Source organism: Lontra canadensis, unplaced genomic scaffold (genome assembly GCF_010015895.1).
Source record: "Lontra canadensis isolate GAN:19392208 unplaced genomic scaffold, GSC_riverotter_1.0 scaffold25, whole genome shotgun sequence".
Classification (NCBI taxonomy): Eukaryota; Metazoa; Chordata; class Mammalia; order Carnivora; family Mustelidae; genus Lontra; species Lontra canadensis.
This window is the reverse complement of record NW_022631019.1, coordinates 15,559,500-15,581,517: the sequence shown is the minus strand read 5'-3', so window position 1 is coordinate 15,581,517 and position 22,018 is coordinate 15,559,500. Positions and strand designations below refer to the sequence as shown.

At 51.8% G+C, this 22,018-nt stretch overlaps 1 protein-coding gene across 2 annotated transcripts; it reads left to right on the top strand.

Moving 5' to 3' along the window:
- Positions 1 to 13,434: 13,434 nt before the first annotated feature.
- LOC116871382 lies at positions 13,435 to 16,202 on the top strand. Of its 2 annotated transcripts, none has more exons than XM_032864064.1 (2): positions 13,435 to 13,686; positions 15,257 to 16,202. In XM_032864064.1, the coding sequence occupies exon 2, from the start codon at positions 15,262 to 15,264 to the stop codon at positions 16,111 to 16,113; it is 852 nt and encodes a 283-aa protein (XP_032719955.1). In that variant the 5' UTR covers positions 13,435 to 13,686; positions 15,257 to 15,261; the 3' UTR covers positions 16,114 to 16,202. The 2 variants fall into 2 exon arrangements, with proteins under 2 accessions (XP_032719955.1, XP_032719954.1); XM_032864063.1 differs by having other exon boundaries at positions 15,193 to 16,202.
- The last annotated feature ends 5,816 nt before the right edge of the window (positions 16,203 to 22,018 follow it).

The window sequence follows — 22,018 nt, the reverse complement described above, 5'->3', positions numbered from 1 at the left end:
TGCACCCCACCCACATTCCAGATACAGAAAGGGAAGGGAAAGCCTGCACTTTCTCTTCAAGCACCCAACCTGGAATTTGCATACATCTCTTCTGACCAAGGTCAGAAATCAGCACTTGACCTCCTTCGGGAGCCTGGAAATGCCCTGTGCACAAGGAAAACATCTGTTATCATTAAAAAAAAAAAAAAAAAAAAAGGAAGAATGGGTTTTGGGGGTAGCTACAGGTGCCTGGCACCAAATGCTGCAAACGCTTTCAGATGTGAGCAGCGAGAAGCTCTGTCCAAGGTAAACACTTAGGAAATGTATTCATGTATTCTCTCACGGGACTTGACTTTGAGTCCAGAGGCAGGGGGAGCTCGGGGAGGTTACAGCAAGGCTGGGGTTCCTTCCGGTGGCTCCGCCCTACACAGGCGGCTGGCTTCCTCCCCAGGCCGGAAGTCAGAAGGCTGTCAGTGTCTGTCAGTGTCAAGCCAGAAAACAGAAGTCTCAATTTCACTCAGGGAATTGGTTACCCAGGGGAGGGCAGTGCAGAGAAGCCAACAGGGAAGGTGGAGAATCCCAGAGATTAGCCAAGCGACTCTCAGGATGGAGGGATAGAGGAAGGGGATGCTTGTTAGCAGGAGTGCAGGAGTCAGAGCCGCCCAGCCAAAGCTGGCCCCAGCCCAGGCCTGTCTAGCGTGAGCTGTGGAGGAGGTATAGGGAGACCCTGACTTCTCTCCTTCTCCAGCCCCCCTGTCTCCCACCAGTGCCCTCCACTGGCTGAACCCAGCTGAAAACCAGCCACCACAGGTACCAGGGAAATCCAGCCCGTGGAAGCTGATCTCCCCATTCCTCCCTGCTCAACCTCGACACTGAGAAATAAAGCCAAGGCTGGAAGAGGAGGGGAGGGATGGAACTGGAGGCCTCTGTAGGGCAGGCACCTCAGAGCAACAAGGGCCTTTGAAGGGTTCTCAACAAGAGAGCAACACAATCCAGTGTTTGTTTGCAAACTCTAGGTCTTTTTGAGCGGAAAAGAGTTTAAAGAAGACCCAGGAAACCTTCTGAGAGACTAGCTGGGATTCTACAGGGCCCCGGGGAACCAGGATGGGGGCCACAGATAAGCAGATGGCCAAGGACATGGGAAGTGCTCAAGAAAGATGGACCTGGGACTCACGGGAGAACCACGCGGGACAAGCACAAATATGCCAGGTGACCCAGTTCGGTGTCCCAGATACACAGCCGCTACATGGGGCTTGCCCAGGGCGGATACTCACTCAGTGCCTCCGGTGTGCGGAGGCAGCCACCACGTGTGTGCATGCACACACACACACACACACGCGCACACTCAGCAGGGCCACAGCCGCTACGGCTTGTCCTCACCTGCCTGCCCGCCACCCTTCGCATGGGATACACCCCTGAAGACTACATTTTCTTAGAAGGCTTTCAGCCACAGGTAACAGAGGACTCCATTCAGAGCGACCCAGCGGGTGCCTGGGTGGTGCAGTCGGTTAAGCTTCTGATTCTCGGTTTTGGCTCAGGTCAGGATCTCAGGGTGAGGAGATCAAGCCCCGCATCAGGCTCTTTGCTGGTGTGCAGCCTGCTGAAGATTCTCTCTCCCCTCACTAAATAAATAAATTAATTAAACAAAAGTGACTTAAAGGTAGGGCTTTTCTCACCTCACCAGAAAGGGTGGTGGGTGGCTACTCATCACTGACCCAGAGATGACAGAGAGGACCCAGGTTCTTACAGCCTTGCTGTCTGAGGCACCTGGGTGGCTCAGATGGTTAAGCATCTGCCTTCAGCCCAGGTCATGATCTCAGGGTCCTGGGATTGAGTCCTGTATCAGGCTCCCTGCTCAGTGGGGAGCCTGCTTCCCCCTCTCTCTCTGCCTGCCTCTGCCTATCTGTGATCTCTCTGTGTCAAATAAATAAATAAAATCTTAAAACACACACACAAACAACCTTGCCCTTCACCAACCTCGACTGGCCTCCCCCCTGGGGCCGCCTCCTTCATTGTCCTGGGAGCAGACCCTGAAACAAGGATCTGGGTGCTGCTAGTTGATCTGGGAGGGAATCCTGAGAAGCGTGTGCAGGAAGCAGGGAAGTGAGACAGGGAAGGGAAGGAGGCCTAGACAAGGTGTGGTAGCAGACAACTGGGGCCCGATCCCACAGGGAACTCTGCCAGCCAATGCCTAGAGTTGCCCCATCTGCAGGGGAGAAGCCTGCTCGTGGGTCTTTCTGCTCGTGTCCCCAGATAGGGGATGTGTGCATGGGTTTAGGTTACCCACATGCACAGCTCCACCATGCCTGGGGCCGGGCGCGTGCAAGCACATGCTCAGAGTATGTACACACGCACACCAGAGCACACATGTATGTGATTCACATACACGCTAGAGAGTTTACACCACCTCCCTGTTAAAACAAACATCTGGGCCTTAATTGGACAAAATACCATAGAGTCAGTGGCTTCAACAGGAAATATTTATTTCTCAGAGTTCCTGAGGCTGGAAAGCCCAAGATCAAGGTGAGAGCAGATCCGGGGTCATGGTTTCCGAGGGCCGTCTTCTCACACCCATACATGTCAGGAAGCTGCCATGCGCCCTCTTGTGAGAGCACCGATCCCATTCATGAGGGTTCCACCTTCTAATAGCATCACACTGGGAGGGTAGGATTTCAACAGATGAATTTGGGGGAGACACAAAGGTTCAGCTTATAACCACCTCTCACTGCTTCTTACTCTGGTCTGTGGCTTGGGCTGGGCAAAGGCTAGACCACGAAACATTTCTGATAAAAAGCCCACCCGTAGAAGCCCCATCTAAGGTAGAATTACTGGAGGGAAGTGAGGGGAACCATGGCAAGCCGGGATTCTCCAGCCCAGGTTGTAATCTCTCAAGTTACCAGCAGGGGATGCCCAAGAGCCATGATCGTGTTTCTGAGGGATTTTTTTTTTTTTTTTTTTTTGCTTTTGCTTTTGCTTTTGCTTTTGCTTTTCTTTTCTTTTCTTTCTTTCTTACTTTTTTTTTTTTTTGCTTTTGGTTTTTTATTTTTTTTTTTAAAGATTTTATTTATTTATTTGACAGACGGAGATCACAAGTAGGCAGAGAGGCAGGCAGAGAGAGAGGAGGAAGCAGGCTCCCTGCTGAGCAGAGAGCCTGATACGGGGCTGGATCCCAGGATCCTGTGACCATGACCTGAGCCGAAGGCAGAGGCTTTAACCCACTGAGCCACCCAGGCGCCCCTTTTATTGTGTTTTTGTGTGTGTGTGTTTTTCCTAGTAGGTTTCCTGGTTTGTGGAAGGGTGTTTGTCTCTGGGTGTGTTTGAGGGAGAAGAGAGGTCTCAGGAGTTGGTCATGGAAGTAGAGCTAAGTGTGATGGATGCCATCACCACCAGTGCTAGGGACGCATCCCCCAGGCTCTAAAGCCCTGGCCCGGTCTTGGTGCTTATTTCATGTTAGATGAATAGTTGAGTACATGGGTGGCTGGGAGAAGAGAGAAGAAGGATGACTCAGGAGAAAAAGATAAAGAGAGGAGAATCAGGAAGAAGGGGGAAAAGTAGACAGATGACGGTGGCCTTGGGGGGAAGAGAAACACCAAGAAGGTAGGCGGGGGAGTCAGGGGTGGTGAGGGAAGGGGTGCAGTGCCTACCTTGGTGCTTTGGCCTGAAATGTCTCTTCTCCCAGAGGCCCCCCCATGCTGCCCACCACAATGCTCCCCATCTTTTTAGGTCATCTGGGGTTGGCACCTTCTTCAGGAAGGCCTCCCTGGGCCCTCAGTGGTGATCTGTCCCTCTTGCCTTTATGCTCCCATGGCTCTGGAAGATGCTACCTGGGACCTCTCTGTTCTGGTAAAAATACAGGTGGTAGAGCCAGACAGACCCAGGCGCGGTTTGAATTCAAGCTCAACCACCGCTGTGTGACCTTGGCCAAGAGACCTAAACACTGCACCTCCATTTCCTCAGCCAGGATAACACCAGTCGCTCCCTCACAGGGTTTTAGAGAACACTTAAGTCAAAAAAACACTTCGCACAGGCCTTGGCATATAGGAAGCATCGAACAGAAGGGGGCAATGATTATTCTTGCCTTCTAGAGAGTCCCAACCTCAAATGACCTGCCTTGCTGTCGAGGTGTCTGCGTTGACTGGGGTTCAGAAAATACTGTCATCAGGGGTGCCTGGGTGGCTCAGTGTGTTAAAGCCTCTGCTTTCGGCTCAGGTCATGAGATCGAGCCCCGCATCGGGCTCTCTGCTCAGCAGAGAGCCTGCTTCCTTTCCTCTCTCTCTGCCTGCCTCTCTGCCTACTTGTGATCTCTGTCTGTCAAATAAATAAATAAAATCTTAAAAAAAAAAAAAGAAAATACTGTCATCAGAATGAATGGTGAGCACCCCTGGTTAATGTATGTGAGCTCTCTGAAACGCTCATCTCTGCTTAATTCATTTTTTCACATGTACAAGATTATCTGTTACAGTGTCGCTCGAAATGAAACATAACTGGAAACAACCTGAATGCATACGACAGGAGAGCGCATGAATTGTGGGCTATTTGCAGAGTGCGTTACTAAAGAGTGAAAATGATGGAACGAGAGCAGCATGTATCCACACAGAGAGATCTCAGAAGCGCTTCATTGAATAAAAAAAGCAAATTACAGGATAATGCATTCAGTATCCTGTAATATATATAACATTTGAAAAGATGCAAAGCGATGATACGCCATATGGCGACGCGTGGGAACAGAATAAACAGGAAGAACACTGATCATCTGAGATCGGGATGGTGGCACCCTCCCAGAAGGGGAGGGAACGGGGTTGGCAAGGTCTCCACGTGGCTTCAACTGTATCTGTAAGTTTATTTTTGAATTCCTTGAGTATGGTATGAGACCTTCTCTGTTTCGATCTTCACAGCAGCCCTGAGCATAAACTATGCCAAAGAGGCTCAGAGAGGCGAGGTAAAGTGTCCATGCCTACTCAGCCTCCGGGAGGCAACGGTGGGAATTGAACCCAGATCTCCTGACAGAGCTGCCCTCTCTGTCAACGGAGGGCTTGGGTTTTTACTGAACTGCTGGCAGTGACATCAAGGACAAAAAAAAAATTGCCAAGGAGTTCGACAGAGAGCTAAACTCTGCTAGGCTAGACAAGGGGAGTGGGCTCTGGCCCACTGGGCTCAGGGCTTGGCTCATGCCTGGTAAGGGCTTGAGCCCAGGCCAACCTAGGGGAGGTTTCCCACTTCTCTGTCTTTCCTGGTGCTCTCCTGATTGGGTCAGAGTTCAGAGCTCAAACCAGCCTTGGGTAGGGTCTTTGTAGTAGTAGGAGGTAGTAGGAGGCTCCTAGTCCCTGAACTGGTTTTCCTCCTGCTCCCACAGCCTTCCCCACTTCCCACCGGCACAAGCCACCCAGGCACAAGGCAGGAGGATCACCACCAAGGAGGATCACCACCTCTAGTCCTGAGGACACTCCAGGATGCCTAACCAGGACCCCAACCACAGACTCCAAACCCTCCAGGGGCAGAGACATTCCAGCTTTTCTAAGACATGGCCTGGCATTCATTCATTCTGCCCTTTTCTTCCTCCCTCCCTCCTTCCCTGCCTTTCTCCTTCCCTCCCTCTCTCTCTTCCTCCCTTCCTCCTTTCTTCTTTTCCTCCCTCCCTCCCTCCCTCTTTTCCTCCCTCCTTTCCCCCCTCTCTCCCTGCCTTCTGAAAACCTACTAGGTACTAGGGCCTGTTCTGTTCACTAGAAGACAGGGATGAGAGATGAGAGACAGACCTTCATCTTTCCAGGGACTCAGTGTCTGCTTGGACAGTCAGATGTATGAACACATAAGCACCTAATAGACATTCGATACATGTTTGGATCCAAGTAAGTAAGATTGGCTCATGTGGCCCAGAGAAGGGCAGGGACCGGCTCAGGTCCCACATGGTGTAACTGACACCGGGGCCCCAGGACTCCAGACACAGTCGAGGCTCTTTCCACTGCATCCCATCCTGCTGTGTGTTTGTTTGCTTTTCGAGTAGATGATTGTGAAATATTTCAAGTAAACAAAATTTTCAAGAATGGTATTAAGGCAGGGTGCCTGGTGGGCTCAGTCTGTGGGGCCCATGACCCTTGATCTTGGGGTGGTAAATTTAAGCCCCGTGTTGGGGGTGGAGATTACTTTAAAAAATAACTAAATCATAGTAATAATAATAAAACGGGTTACCTGGGTGGCTCAGTCGTTAAGCGTCTGCCTTCAGCTTAGGTCAAGATCCCAGGGTCCAGGGATCGAGTTCCACATCGGGCTCCCTGCTGGGTGGGGAAGCCTGCTTCTCCCTCTCCCACTCCCCCTGCTTGTGTTCCCTCTCTTGCTGTATCTCTCTCTGTCAAATACATAAATAAAATCTTAAAAAGAAAGAAAGAATAACACCATATCCCTCAGGAACCCACCATCAGGCTTCATCATATCTTCCTGTGACCGTTGGCTCCTCCCCAGCCGGATCAGTGCTCTCCTTGCTTCCTGGAATGTGTTTATTTTGCAGGGCCCATGTACAAGCATCTCCAAACAGAGACTGTGAGGTGTTTTTGGCACCAGCCAACCCTTTGATACCTGCTGAGTATCCAACAATTCGATTCACTTCTGGCACTTTTTCTTTTTAAAGATTTTATTTATTTATTTGACAGATAGAGATCACAAGTAGGTAGAGAGGCAGGCAGAGCCTCTCTGCTCAGCAGAGACCCCAATGCGGGGCTTGATCCCAGAACCCTGAGATCATAACCTGAGCCAAAGGCAGAGGCTTTAACCCACTGAGCCACCCAGGTGCTGCACTTCTGGCACTTTCTATCTGGTAGCAGTGCCAGATCCCACCAGTTAAAGGGCTCTCTCTGTTCCATATGACCATCCCCACATCAGGCACAAGTCCACCAGCACCCCCCCCACTTTGATAATTTGCTAGAATGTCTTGCTGCACTCGGAAATACATTGTGTGTATTTCAATGTGGTTTTTTTTGTTTGTTTGCTTAAAGATTTTATTTATTTGTTTGTCAGGGAAAGAGAGCGCGCACAAGCAGGGGGGAGTGGCAGGCAGAGGGAGAAGCAGGCTCTCTGCTGAGCAGGGAGCCCGAGGCAGGGTTCGATCCCACGACCTCGGGTTCATGGGTCGTGGGATCGAACCCTGCCTCGGGTTCATGACCTCAGCCGAAGGCAGACGCCCAATGGCCTGAGCCACCCAGGCGTCCCAAACACTACTCATGTTTATCATTTTATCATATAAAGACTCAGAGGAACAGCCAGACGAAGAGCTCCACAGGGGGCCCAATGTAAAGACTCGAAGATGCTATTCACGGGAACGGCAGGTCTGGAATGGCTGATAGAGACTTCGGCGGCCCCTTCTTCTTCTCCAGTCGAGTAAACTGAGTCTCAGGCCATGCAGCAAGTTAATAACACAGCTGGGCCTAGAACCCAGTTTCCTCATCTGTCAAATAATGAACAGCCAGTATTTGTTGAGTTGACAACATGCTGGGGATCGACCTCGTGGGGCCGGTGTTCTTGTCATCCCCCATCTACAGACGAGGAGTCTGAGGCCCGGATGAGGGAAGGAAGCCGCCCGACGTCTCAGAGTTGGTACCTCACCGGGAAATTGCTCTCCAGGAACATGAGGCGTTTACCTCCCTCCGTAACTGAAGGGATCGAAGTCATCTCAAGCAGATTTACAGGAAGCAAGACATTGTCAGCAGCTGCTTCCACATCTCAGTGGGGGCAGGGGGAGGAAAACCCCTTCATATGGAAGGTGACCTCAGCCCCACCCCAGCTGAGAATCAAGGGAGCGGTTTTGTGGAGTACACAAGAGCCAGAAATGTCAACCCTGCCACCAACAGGCCAAGGGGGAGGGGTCCCCAAATGGGGGCAGGGGAGGAGGGGAGATGGGGTAGGGTGTCCCACCGGCTTCATGGAGGGAGGCCAGAGCCTGAGGACAGAGGAGGGCGAGAGACGTGAACTGAGTCATCACCATTTGTTCCAGGTGGGCAGCTTTTCATCCCGTGCTGGATTGTCCCCCTTCTGTCACCCTGCACCATTAGGAAAGTCTGTCACACACAGCCGCAGCATGTCTGTGGGGGCTGGGGGCACAGAGGAGGAGGGAATGGTGGTCATGGTGGCCAGGTGAGGGGGGAGCCCCTGAGAAAAGGTGACGGTCACAGAAGGCGAGGCAGCAAGGGAGGGGGGCTCTGAGAACTCATCCAGAAGCAGGGACCCAGAGTGAGTGGTGACAAGAGACAGCAACAGCCCCTTGGACTTCCTCAGAAAGAGCAGGAAAGGCTCCACCTTCCCACAGCTCCTGGAATGGAGGTTGGAGCTGTCTTATCTGGGTATTATAGGAAAAACTCCCCCGCAAGGCTGGAGGGCTTGGAGGTGTACCTGTTCCCTGTGGAAAATGCTCAGCACGGCGTCTCCACTGACGAAGCCAGGATGGCCCAGTGGCAGCAGGTACGGCGGTTGGAAGGCAGAGAGGACCCAGACTGCTGGGCTTCCTAACCTTGCCCGTGTTCCTTCAGGTGAGTTACTTTACCTCCGCCCTTCAGCTTCTCACCTGAAGAACGCAGGTGCTAGTCCTGCCTCAGAAGGTTGGAGGGAGGGATACATGAGCAACTGTGTGTAAAACACTTAGCACAGTATCATAGCCACTTCTCCAGAGAGACAGAACCGGTAAGAAGAAATCCAGGGGCGCCTGGGTGTCTCAAGTGGGTTGAGCCTCTGCCTTCGGCTCAAGTCATGGTCTCAGGGTCCTGGGATCGAGCCCCGCATCGGGCTCTCTGCTCTGCGGGGAGCCTGCTTCCTCCTCTCTCTCTGCCTGCCTCTCTGCCTACTTGTGATCTCTGTCTGTCAAATAAATAAATAAAATCTTTAAAAAAACACAAACAACGAATTTTGGGGGAACTCATACTTTTAGTCTCTAGGTATGTAAATATATATAAATATATATCTATATGAAGAAATTTGTTATTAGGTATTGGCTCATGCAATTATGGAAGTTAAGACGCAGGCAAGTGTGTGGTTCAAAGGCCTGAGAACCAGACAGCCAGTCATGTAGATGTCATTCCAGGTCTGAAGGTGTAAGGACCAGGACTGATGGATTGCCAGCCCAATGTGGGCCGTCAGAGAATAAATTCAAGCTTTTTGGTTCTCTTCTGGCCTTCGACAAGTTGGAAAATGCTGACCCACACTGGGGTCTGCCTCCCTCAGCCCACCAATTCAAATACTAACTTCTTCCAGAAACACCTTCACAGACACACCCAGCAATAAGGTTTAACCAGCCACGTAGGCACCCAGACAAGTTGATACAGAAGGTTACACACAGCAGCTGGGACACGGTATGCACTAGACACAGACAGGCCATTATGATCATGGTTTTATGGCTAAGGAAACAGAAGTTTCGAAAGGTTCAGTCCCTGGGCCACAGTCACGCAGCCGGGATGGGTGGTAGGCTGGTGGGCTGGGTCTCAGAAAGGAAATACCCACAAAGAAATATACCTGATGTGTTCCTTTGCCAATCCCGGAGAGGTGAGTACTCCCCCAAGGCTGATTTCAAGCTACCAGCGATTTAACAACCCGATGCCCAATTTCTGGAATACTTTACAGATCAGCTCTGTGAGTCAGTCCCAGCTGACCCCGGCATGCCCATGCTGCTTCCCCGGGCCTGCAGCACACGAGGGCATGTCACAAACATTAGCCCGTCTTGCAAGCCAGTCAGTCTACAAGGTCCATGGAGGACCCTTCGTGCCCATTTTACAGAACAGCAGATTGAGGTACAGAGAAGTTCAAGCACTTTCCTGAGGTCACGGCATGAGCCAGTTACTCGCTGTCCTACTTCCTACATCTTCTTCCAGCAAGGTGGTCGATAAACCCACACGTGAATATCATCTCCACTGCACCCCTCCCTTAGAGGGAATTTCCCAGGCCCCGTGAAGACAGGAGCCCCGTCCGCTCCCACCTTGGCCGCTCTTCCCCCAAATCCTGAAGGTGGCTTGGCGAGAGGGAAGTTCTTGTTGGCTGGGGCTCCTGCCAAGCCACACGTGCCCCGATGCTTCTGAGCTCGAATCTGTCTCGGCTTGTACCTGCCACATGTGGGCCTGGGGAAGGCTGTTTTGGCAGTTGGGGAGAAGAGGGCCTTGAGGGTGTCTGGGGGTGAGGGTGTGTGACTCACTGTGCTTGGGTGGGTGAAAGGCTGTAGCTAAGGGGAGGGCCAGAACCCAGCCCAAGAAAGATTTTCAGCCCTGCAGGCAAGCTGGTCCCCTGCCAGGTAAGGGCTCAGGTGAGTCACACTGCTAATAGTGGCCTGAGGCTGGGCACAGACATCCTCCAGGCAGGGTGGGACAGCCAAGAAAGTTTCATGGCCCTTAGCTCTCCCTGTCTCCTGGACTGACATGGGGGTCTCCTGCCAGCCGCTGCTGAGATCACACTCGAGACTGCCAACCTTCACTTGCTCCTTATTTTTGACACTTTCAGGAGCCACGTGACAGAAAGGACATGGGAACACACCCCTCCTGCCATCTCAGGCCCCGGGGAGAAGGGTAACTTCTGAGTGGCAGGTGGGGGTGTCAGAGGCGGGGGTTGGTTAATCAGCAGCAGATGTGTAAATGGGGCAGGGTCCTAAGGTCTCAGAGAAGGAGGCTGTTTCCTCCATTCTGGGAGAGCCCAGAGAAATGAGATGCCCTCCGACTCCTCATGCCTGGGGTTAGAGTAAGGGCCCCTGATGGATATGGTGGGACACAAGAGGGGAGGAGTGGAACTGCTGGGGTGGAAGATGGGGGATGGGAGGGAGATGGAGGGGTAAGGGGTGATGGAAAGCAGATCTGGTTTGGTAATGGAGCTCAGGAGCCAAGGTTGGAGCTGGATCCGGTGGGGCAAGTTTGGGGACAGCTGCGGCTGGAGACTGTGCAGGGCACCCACCCAGGTCATTCTGAGATCTTGGCATTTATTCCGGCAGTGCTGGGAGGGAGAGGCACCAGGCTTGCTGGGGGATGGGGGCAGGGCTACAGCTGCCCACCAGCCTGTGTCTCCAGGCTGGACCCCTCCCAACACCATCCAGTTCCCAGGGTCGCTTACTGTGTTGTCACTGAGTGAGAGGAGTGCACCCCTACCTCTGGATAGAGCCAGAGCACCAGGTTCCAATTCTGATTGCTGGGTGAGCTTGGGTAAGTCTCTTGCCCTTTCTGTGTCTCAATTACCTCATTGGGGAAACCAGTACCTACCCCTTATGGGCGTTGTAAGGATTACATGAGAGGGTGGAAGGTCCTGGCACCCAGCAGGTGCCCCGCCCATGTCAGTTTCTTGGGGATGGGGCTGGGCAAGAGGTAGGGCAGGTGGCTTCCCCATACCCCCCTCCTTGGGGGGGCCTCAGGATTGGAGTCGGCTGGACCCTAACTAGCCAGCCTGACTCAAGGCTGTCCCTGAAAGCCCAGGACCCAAGGACAGAACTTCCCCTCCGCCACCCCAGGGAGAGGGCTTTTAGTCTCCTTGACCCCACTCTGGCTCCACAGGCCTCTGTGGCCCCCAGAATAGCTAGAGATCCTCTGGAGTTGGGGAGGCCAGAGAGGGACAGTCTTGATCTTCTGGGACATAGCCTGGCTTTCTGAGAAGATGGAGGAATAACACATTCCTCCTAAAATAATTGTCCTGGGGCTATTTCCAGAGGTTCTTAGTGCCCAGGCCAGAAATGGCCAGTGATCTCGATGTCTGGGTACCTTCAGGACAAATGGCACAGAGGCCCAGCCCTCTCGCTGGCTGCCTGCCTGCCTGTCCGGCCCCTAGCCCAGAGCAGATCCAGGCCAGGATGAGGCCCCACAAGGGAACTGTTACCACTGCTCCCCTGGTCCGCTGAGTTCCCCCACACCTCTCTTCTACCTCCTTGGAGGGCCCTCTGATCCCTCCTCTTGGCTCCCTGTTTCAGCAATGACAACCACCCTACCCCAGGGCAAAAAGGCTCCCTGGCTCTGGGCTCAGGAGGACCCACACAGTGCCTTCCATGTCACAGACCCAGATCCTGGATCTGATCATTCAGGGACATCCGATTAAACCCAGACCCTCTCCAGATCGACATGCCTACGTTCTTCAAACACGTCCAGATCTCCAAGACAAAGAAAGGCTGAAGAGCTGCTCTGGGTTGAGGGACACCAAAGACACCTGAGAACGAAGGCCACGCATGCTCCTGGCTTGAGGCTCTCATGGGAAGAAGAGTTGCCACGAAGAATGTCCAAGGGGCAATTGGTGAAATGTGGATATGGACCGTGTAGTAGATGATCATTCCCTCCCACAGCCAAATGTCCTGTATTTGGTCATTGTAGTGTGGAAGCATGAGAAGATGTCTGGGATGTCCCTTGGTCTTTGGTGTAGGGACGACTTCGTACCGGGACCTCGCAGATGTGATCTGTTCTTCTCCTGGCCCTGCGACCTCTGCCGAGATCGTGTTCTGCCAGATCCTGGGTCAGGCCATGAAGCATTCGAGCTCGATCCTCCTCTTTGTCTTTATTGGCGAGGGGCGTACCAGAGCCACGCTCTTATATCTTGTGCCTGCCATTGTTCAATCCGGATGTCAGCTCGGGTAGGAGTAATAACCCAGAATCCTGGAACGAACAGGGTCCCTGTGATCGGTACAAGTTCTACTCAATGCATGTAGATTACAGCAAACTAAACATTTAGGTCCAGACCTCTAAATGAAATGTTTCACTATAAAGCTGCTTAGAAGGAAGGTCTTCCGGGAACCATCCGCACAACTTTCTGCTCGTCCAGGAAATATTTCCCCTCTACATGCATGAAATCATGTTGAGGTATCATGTTGGGGTTTACCCTGATTAATAAATATCTAAAACTTAAAAAAAAAAACAAGAAAGAAAATGTCCCTGTTCACTGAGCACATAGGAGATTCATGTCCAAGTGTTCAGGCCTAAAAGATACAGTTGTCTGCAACTTCCTCTCAGAATAATAAAAATTCTGTTTGTGCATGTGTGTGTGTAGTGATAAACGTGGCAAGAGCGTTAATGATTTATGGATTTGGATGAGGACTACATGGGAGTCTTGTGAGCTTTCAGGAAGTTTGAAAATTTTTCAAAATAGAAAGTAAAACCGTATTTTTAATATTTGAGAGAAGGACATGATGGAGGGAGGCTTTTCTTGGCAAATCTGTCCTGATGGACCAGGGCTACGTGGAGGGCCTGGAGCTTCTGAGAGTTGCTAGCTGAAGAGTCCTCAGGCTCTGGCCAGAGCCCGCCGTGTAGGAGACACTCTACACCGGGTCGCTGACCTCAGCGGGAAAGGAGAGATCGAGCATTTATACTGAAGAATGGGTCGCTTGAAGTGGCGGCACTCTGGGGAGACTCAGTAAAAGTTTGCTGAGCCAGTGAGAAAAGAGAACTGAGAAGTGACGGATGCCGACCATGGCCAAGCAGAGCTGTATCAGGACCAGTACAGAAATTTCTGACTCTCCCCATAGTTCAACACCAGATAAACAACAAGGAACGCTGGAAAACATCCACCCCAGTCCCGTTGTAAAAATAGGGCCCATCTGTCCTGGAGGGCTTAGAGTGACGCGGGCCCAGAGGCAGGGGCCTGGCCAGGATGACCTCTGGAGGCCCCTCCCAGCTCTAGGATTCCATGACTCTATGACATGGCCAGCAGTCTGGAGTGGCGGCATGAAGGTATGCCCTGTGGAGAGCAACAGGAGGGCTAAGTCATCTACCTCCTAAAGACAGAGTAAGCGTGGGAGAGGGCCCTGATGGCAGATGGGGCCTAGCCAGCCAGGGAGGGAAGGGTGGGGCCCTGGGGGTCAGCCTTCAGTCACCTCCAATATTTCTGGAGGAGGAGACAGGGTGGGTTGGACCTGGAAGGAAAGAGGGAAGGGTCTGTACATTCCACTGGATTCAGACCCGAAGGACAGGGGCAGCTGAGGGCCGGGGGCCGGAAGAGGGGCAGGCAGCTGTTTTCTGGGTGGGACAGACTCGAACAATGCTCTGTTCTCATGAGGCAGGAGTGGAAAATGAGCAGCAAAAACTGGCAGTACTGGGGGAGAGAAACCAGAGCCTTCCCTCGGGTTGGGGGTAGGAGAGAATCGGGGAACTGAGGGACGATGGGGACAAGGAAGGGAGGACTCCACTGGCCTTGGCTGGGACAGAAGATGGGGTTAAATGGACTGAGCAGCTTCTTGGCCTGGGTAGGCCTTAGTCTCAGTGAAGCACTCACATTCGGACCACAAGGAGTAAGAATCCCAATGCCCCTTCCTCCTGTAGAATAGATGAGGAGGACCCCCCCCCCCAATGCCAAAAAGGGTCAAGACCAGAAATCCTGGAAGGCTGTGACTTTACAAGTGGGCCCCCATTGGTAGACTTGTCATACTACCTCCCCCCCTTCTCACTTGGGATTTCTAAAGTCAGGATCAACATAGCTACAGGGTTTAACAAGCATCTCTGTCCATCTGGTTCTCCCCATGAGTGCCCCCATCCAGCAAGCAGAGCAGGTGTAGGGAGAACTTTTCCTTAAGAGACTGTGAGGGGAGCCAAGTCACCTCGACAGAGCACAGTCTTTCAGAGGTCACCAGACACACCCAAAATAGTACCTTGCCCCCACCACTTACAAGCCGTGGAATCTGAGGCAAGTCATGTCACCTCTCTGAGACTGAGTTTCCCCATCTGTCAACCAAGAATAGAATAGAGACCACTTTCTTGATTTGTAGCAACAATTCCATGCAAGACACAAGCCCAGGGCCAGGCACCGAGAGAGTACCTATAGTATTTCATTACTTCCCTGATACATTTCTTTCTTTTCTTTTTTTTTTTTTTTTTTTTTTTTAGTATCAGGTGTGTTGTGCTGGTGGTGATTAGCAACTTAATATTACCTGGAAAGAAGGTGTCTCCCTCTCTCGGTGCTTGGAATTTCCCCATTAGAGATTCAGTTCTTGGCTTTCATGGTCTTCTGGAGTCCTTGCTTAAAAGGCAAATCGGAATTTCAGAATATGGGCAAGAGCTAAATGAACAAGCAGACGGCCCCACTTTTCCCTAAGGGTTCTCTGGCCTCATTAGTTCTCAGGGTCTTGCCTTCTGAAGATTAGGATGTCTGTTTTCCGATTTAAAAATCCCTGGGCCCGGGAGGGGAAGGAAGAGTGGGCAAAGGGTAGTGTTGGGGGATGCAGAGGGAACACAGGCGAGAAAGCCTGCAGGGAAGGGGCAGGGAGCCGAGCAGAGCTGACCCAGCTATCTTCACCAGGCCCAGGTAGCCAGGTTCCGGGTGAGCTCACAGCAGGTCAACGCCACAAAGCTCATTTGCCCAGCGGGGATGATGTCTGGACGCCTGGTGAGCCGTTCCAAGACTTCTGGAAGCCTGAGCCATGCCAGCAACCTGTCCTCCTCAGCCCAGACTCCAGGCTGGCCCCACGGCCCCACGGTGACGCGGGCCAACAGTCTCAAACGTCCCTGCACCCCGAGTGGCTCGGAGTTCCGCAGGTGCAGCAGCCCCTCTGAGCAGTCCGACAGCCCCGGCACCCCCAGGCTTCCAGTGAGGAAAATCTGCATGGGCCGCCCCTACAACTCCAAGTGTGTAGAGACCAGCCACCTCGCGAACCACCCCAAGGTGTCCAGGAGGCCCGCTTGCCGCAGCAGCCCCAGCTGCCTGCTCTGTACGGATCGCCCCTTGGGCCCCTATAGCCCCACCTTCCTGGACCAACTCATCAAAGGCATCAACTACCTTGACAGATCCACCAATGCCATCTATACCCACTGCCCCAAGTCATCCCTGAGCCTGCCGAGGCTGGCGGCCAGCTACCTGGAGCGCGCCGCCAACTCCATCCACTTGGACAGCCCAGACCACTCCTTCCCCCGCAGTTACTCCACCCCCGTCACCAGCGTGGCTGCCTCCGACCACTGCACCAGCACGAGCATGGTGCCGTCCACCAGGGGTGTCAACGCCCTGCGGTGCTTGGATGACTCTGCCAATACCAGCTGCCCACGCCGGTTTCAGAGCCGGAGACTCACGCCTGAGCTGCCCCAGAGGCCGGGCACAAAGCTGCCTGAGCTGCCCTTGTTCAGCAACGGGATCTTTTCCTTAGGCCGTCTGCCCAAGTTCTGGGAGGCAATCCGCTCGGGCTGGAGAGCCCCCGAACCCATCTCCAAACCCTGTAGCTGGTGGTAACATCGACCGTGAAATGCGTACATGTCCATCAGGCCGCAGTTGTAGAAAATAAATTGTGGCAACATGCTCCTTCCATGGCTCTGCTGGGAGTCGGGGTGGGGACACCTGTTTAGATGGAATGTTAGAAACTCAAGGAGGACTTATAGAGCCAGGAAGGTAGAAGTTACTGGGTGAACGGGGCTGGGTGAAGAGGAAATATTTGTTCTAAACCCAGCTCTCTGACGGGTTGTTGCTTTTACAAGAGAAGCCAGGAATCTCATTTTTAGATGCTAACAACAAATTCAAAAATGTCATAGCACTCTGTAGGCCGAAGAAAAATCCTGGCAGGTGGGATGTAAAGCCCACAGGCCTCGGTTTGGAATCTCTGGTTTATATCTTGAGTGGGTCAGCGGGGAGTTTCCCCATGGGAAGAAATAGACTAGCGATTCATTCCCAAACCCTACTCCTCCTCTTCTGATTTCAGGATTGTCAGTTGGTATTGATTTCAGCACTGCCCAATGTGAGTAGAAACGATGATGATGGATAATTACAGCAGAACTTCCTACAGCACTAACGATGCAGCAGTCACTGTTCTAAATGCTTTTCATATATTCCTCTAAGGATATGGTTTTAATGACCAAGGATTAGGGTGGATGTAAGGAAACACCTTAGGATGGCGAGTGGGAGGGTCAGCCAGGGATGGTTGCCCCTGGAGAGACTGCCCTTCCTGGGAAATCTCCTAAAAATGGTTCTGTCCAGTCCAGAGGGCTGGAAGGTCAGAGTGAGGAGGTCCCAGGTTTCTCGCAGCACATGTCTGAGAAAATGTTCCCTGGGCTACCAAGGGCTCCAAACCTTCAGAGACTGAACTGATTTAGGTGCTGAGAAGTCAGGCCATAAGGCATCCAGCTCTCCACCATCCCGCTGGCTAAGGCACGGTGGAGACTGGAATTCTAGCCTGGTTCTACCACTAGCCTACCGTGGGAGCTTGGGTATATCACTTTCTCTCCCCAGGCCTGTTTTTCCTTCTGTAAATGAGTAGTAATTTTGAGGGGCTCTAAGAAGCCCAGACTCTGATATTTCTGAGTCTGTCCTCCTAGACCCAAGCCAGGCCTGGGCTGAGAATCGAGAGCGTCTCCCCACCCTCTTGGCCCTCAAGAACTCAGGCCTCCTGAGTCCTGAGCCAGCTTCCCATTTCAGGCCTCAGGGCAATTTCTGTGTGGCTCTGAACTTCAGGGCCAGGCCCTTCTTGTCAGAGCTTTCCTGTCTCCTTGGAAATATGAGGGCCAATGGCAGGTCAGAGAGTGGAATGGGGCTGACCTTGAAATAATGCAGAACCTGCAGTTCCACAAGATTCCATGACTCTTGGACGGAGTGGCCTGCTCTGGCCCAGCTCTGTGGCCAAACAGAGAAAGTGGGAAGCCTGACTATCCCTACCATGAGGTCACCATGGCCTCCTCCCCAGGAGTGCAAGAAGGAAGGGGTTATGGAACCCTTAATTTACTGAACTCTCCCCTCCCCCCACTTCTATTTCATCTCTGGAAACCAGGGGATATCTTCCCTGGGTCCAAAACTCAGCAGTGTAACATATTCCTTGTTTCTTGTATCCCTTTCCTCCTGAGGGAGAAGACCTTGGCCTTTGTCTGGTGGGTCCTCAGTTCTCCAAGAGACCCATTCCCCATGTGAACATTTGTAGGAATACAGCTTATTAGAATTTGCTTTGACCTGACTCAAGAGAGGGTGTCCTGGTTCCCAAATCCTCTGTCTGGCCACTCAAAACCATCCCCTTCCTGCTTAGGTCCATATTTGCATAAGATTTATCCTTGACTCTCCTGGAGATGCCCACCTCGAAAACAGTTTAATTCCCCCTAATCGGAGTGTAAGATCCTTGTCTAGGACACTGCTCTTAAGGTCTCTGGTGTCTAGCCCAATTCTGGCTCACAACAGGAGCTCAGTTAGTGATTATAGGGCCATGTGCCCCAAGAGTTGCTCAGCAGTGGTAACTATTATTGCCTGGAGGATAGTTAGACTATCTTCCATGCAATGACTGTTTAATAACTATTCATGATGGTGACCAACATTTATTAAGCTCTTAACTATACACCAGACATTGTTTTAAGAGCTTTCTATGTATCAACTCATTTAATCCCCACATGAATCCTTCAAGGAAGATATTGTTGTCCCTATCGCATGGATGAGAAAGCTGAAGCAGAGAGATCAGGCATAAATGATGAGGACAGAGATGATTACGTGCATCCAACACAGCAGTTCTTCCAAAGCTGGATGGCAGAGTCATTCTAGACCATTACATACACAGTAGGTGCTCAATAATGACTATAACATCGTGCAAGTAGTGGGTGCTTTGCAGATGTGCACTGTGGATGCCCAGTGAATGGTAAATATCCTTGCAGAGCCCCATACATAGTCAGCGCTCAAATGAAGTTTGACCATCGGGTGGGGGAGGTGGATGTACATGCAAGCAACAGGATCTCTGTGTTGGGTCCCCCAAATTGCTTTTTTTTTTCTTAGTATTTATTTACTTGGCTACTCACGGCTCCCAAGTCCCTTGCAGCCGTCTCTTAGCCCAAGTCCAGAGAAAACACAGCTTGTGGCTAGAGCAGACGCTCTTTTCCACGTGGCCACGCAGAGGCCACAGGAAGGCCTCCATGTCCACTGTTCAAGCCATGCATCTGTGAGGTCCATGTAAACAGGGAGTGACATGCTGGCAACAGAACAGTGCCACGGCCCTAGTGTGCCGTCTGGCTTGTATAGAGAAGAAGCTAGGCGTCCCTGCAGCTGGGGGCAGGGGGAGAGCGGAAAGTCCTTCACGCCTGCACGCGTACCTCCTCATTTCTCGAGCACCCACACTAGGTTCCAGGCATGCTGCCAAGGCCTGAAACACAGGCTCTCGGCCCTCTCTGCTCCCTACGAGGCTAAGTTTTAGCACCTTGTTTTTCAGAGGGGGAAACTGAGGCTCAGAGGGGAAAAAAGTGACATGCTCAAGCTCCTCTAGCGGGCACGGAGCAGAGCAGGGATTCCAACCCAGGGCTCTGACCCTCAGCCAATGTCTTTTCTCTCCCAATCTCCTTTTTCCTTAGTATTTATTGAATGGACTCCAAGAGAAAGAGAGGTAAACCTTGGTATCCAAAATATGCAGTAAATTAGACAAACCAGGGGTGGTGTTTAACTCCAGGGGTTTGGGCTGCACCTCAACACCAGTGTTCTGAACAGAGTAGTGTTAACCTGGTATATGTTCTTTCTGGGAAATAAGAAACGAAGGGAGAAATTTCCTCAAAGGTCACCTGTGGTCTCCATCACCCAATCCACTGGTCCCTGCATCGTTGGGTCACACTGGGGATAGGTGCGTGACATTAGAATTATTTTTGTATGTTTAAAAAAGATCTGGCGTAGCCCTTTTCAAACAGATAATTTGATACCACCATTCTACGATTCCAGAAAATACACACGTATTGCCAAGGTGCACGTTGGAGCAACACACCGTCCTCCTCCCAACCCTCACTCCCCCACCCACCTTTCCCCATCTCTGAACCTATGAACCTTACTCTCCATCTCCTAGCCCTCCCCACCCTCTACCCCATTCCCCAGGCCCACCTTGCCCCTCACTGTCTTTTCTGTCTGCCCCTGACTGGTTCTGCTGACTCTACATAGGGAGCAGAAAACTAGGAGAGGGAGGTCCCCTCTGCCCCCACAACTACACCCCCATTGCCCTCTTTTAAGGTGAAATCTCAGTAGAAGCAAAGAGCCTCAGACATGTGCCGTGCCTGAGTTGGTACCACCATTTTTGGCAAACTTAACAGCCCCCTGGGCCCCTCCCAACAGGGCAGGAATTTATCGTGAACAATTGAACAAAGCCGGGAACTCGAGGGAGAAGGCACAGGACATTCCAAAAGGATTTCTCTCAAGCTCCCAAAGACAACATGTGGGAACACTGCAGAAACCTCATAACCTAGCAAAGAAAAGCATGAAAGCGATGGAAAATCTGCGCGGTAGGAAGGGCCGTTCGGGCTGGAGGTAGGAACAAGGGGCCACAGGTCAGGAGGCCAGGGTGGGAGGCCTGCCTACTGTGCCACTCCTGACCCTCCACCTTTCTGGCCTCAGATCCGTGGTCCTTAAAAACTGAGGGAACCACAGAAGAAAACACACGGATGCATACATACCCGTTTGCAGCAAGGTTTTATTAGTCACAATGACCTGAAAACAGGCCAAATACCCAACAACAGAATAGGGTTGATGAACTATGGGGTGTTGAGGAGACACAATACCAAATAATTATTAGAACTCTGATGGGCAAAGTCGAGAGGAGTGCCAAACCCACCAATTGCTCACAGTTTCCATCCACAATCAAGACCGTGTAGCCCGTACATGTGTCTGTCCACGGCTTCCAATATGGAGCCTGTATGGCAAGAAAAAATTAGTCAGCTGAGTGAAACGGGGCGCTTACCCATATAGCTAATTTACGAGCAAGTTTCTTGTCTCATCTTGGACTGCTAATAAACAGTTTGTGACACACGGAGCCACAGAGCCATTTGTAAGTAGCCCTGGTCTTTCCTGACATGTAGAACCATGTTTCTGAAAAGAATATTAGGCAGGAGAAGCAAGACAAGAACGGGTACCCATAACGGTGATCCCTTGAGGTAAAATGCACGGGTGGACAGTAACGAAGGAAGGGAAATGAGGCTTCAGGGAGCACCAGCTCCGGGCCCTGCACAGAAGTCTTCTTTCCATAGCTGAAGCAGGAGTGCGTGGGCAGGAATGTGAGTGGGGGGGGGGGGTGTATGGAAGCCGTAAGAATTCCAGCCAAGCTGGAGGAGGGGGAGCATGAGTGACAAATTCAAATTATAGAGACCATTTATGGTCAGCTCAGGAGCGAGCTCAGAGGCCGTATTTGCAAAGCATGTTATGAGAAATACCCGTCTTGTGAGATGTTAAATGATTTTTTTCATAAAAACAAATGGGCTCCTTTCTCAAGTATCTTGAGGAATGCTGGATTAAATAGAGTTGGCCAGGCGACTTGACTGGAGGCCTGCTCAAGAACTTTCCTGTGTCGGTGGCCCTTGAGATGGCCAAAGTGTAAGGAAGAGCACAGAGTTCCCAAACTCCTTGAGCAAGGGAAACGCTTATCTAAAGGAGCATCTCAGAGGGCAGGCTGTCCCTGAGCACAGGGTGGGAATCCTGCCCCGGGGCCTTGGCCCCAGGGTGGGAGCTCAGCAAGAAAATAATTGATAACCATGATGGGTTGGGGGTGAGATATCTAGAGAGGCCAGAGGGACCAAATCCAAGGCTATTTTCAAAAAAGTCACACTTCTGCTTAGGGGGAAGCAGAATTGGATGTGGTAAAGAATGTGGGTTCTAGAGTCAGACAGACGTGGATCTGAATCCTGGCCCTACCTCCTACTGACGGACTGTGTGTGATCTAGGCCAGCAACTTCATGCTCTGGGGGCCCCAGTTTCCTTGTCTAGAAAAGGGCCCTAACAAAATACTCTCACTTGCCAACTCCCCACAAGGATGCGGGGGTCGTCAAAGGAAATTCAGTGTTGATACAACAGCGAGGGGAATTTATCTGCCCCAAGTACAAACCAAAAGGGGGACATTTACATCTTTTTTTTTTTTTAAGATTTTATTTGTTTATTTGACACAGAGAGAGATCATAAGCAGGCAGAGAGGCAGGCAGAGAGAGGGGAGGAAGCAGGCTCCCTGCTGAGCAGAAATCCCCATGTGGGGCTCCATCCTAGGACCCTGAGATCATGACCTGAGCCGAAGGCAGAGACTTAACCCACCGAGCCACCCAGGCGCCCCATTTACATCTTAAGCCATGCTTGAACCAACTTGGTCTTCCATTCAAGTGAAATTATTCCAATGCCAGCTCTCTGCCAGGCACTATGCCCTTCACAGGGAATGTAGCTGGGA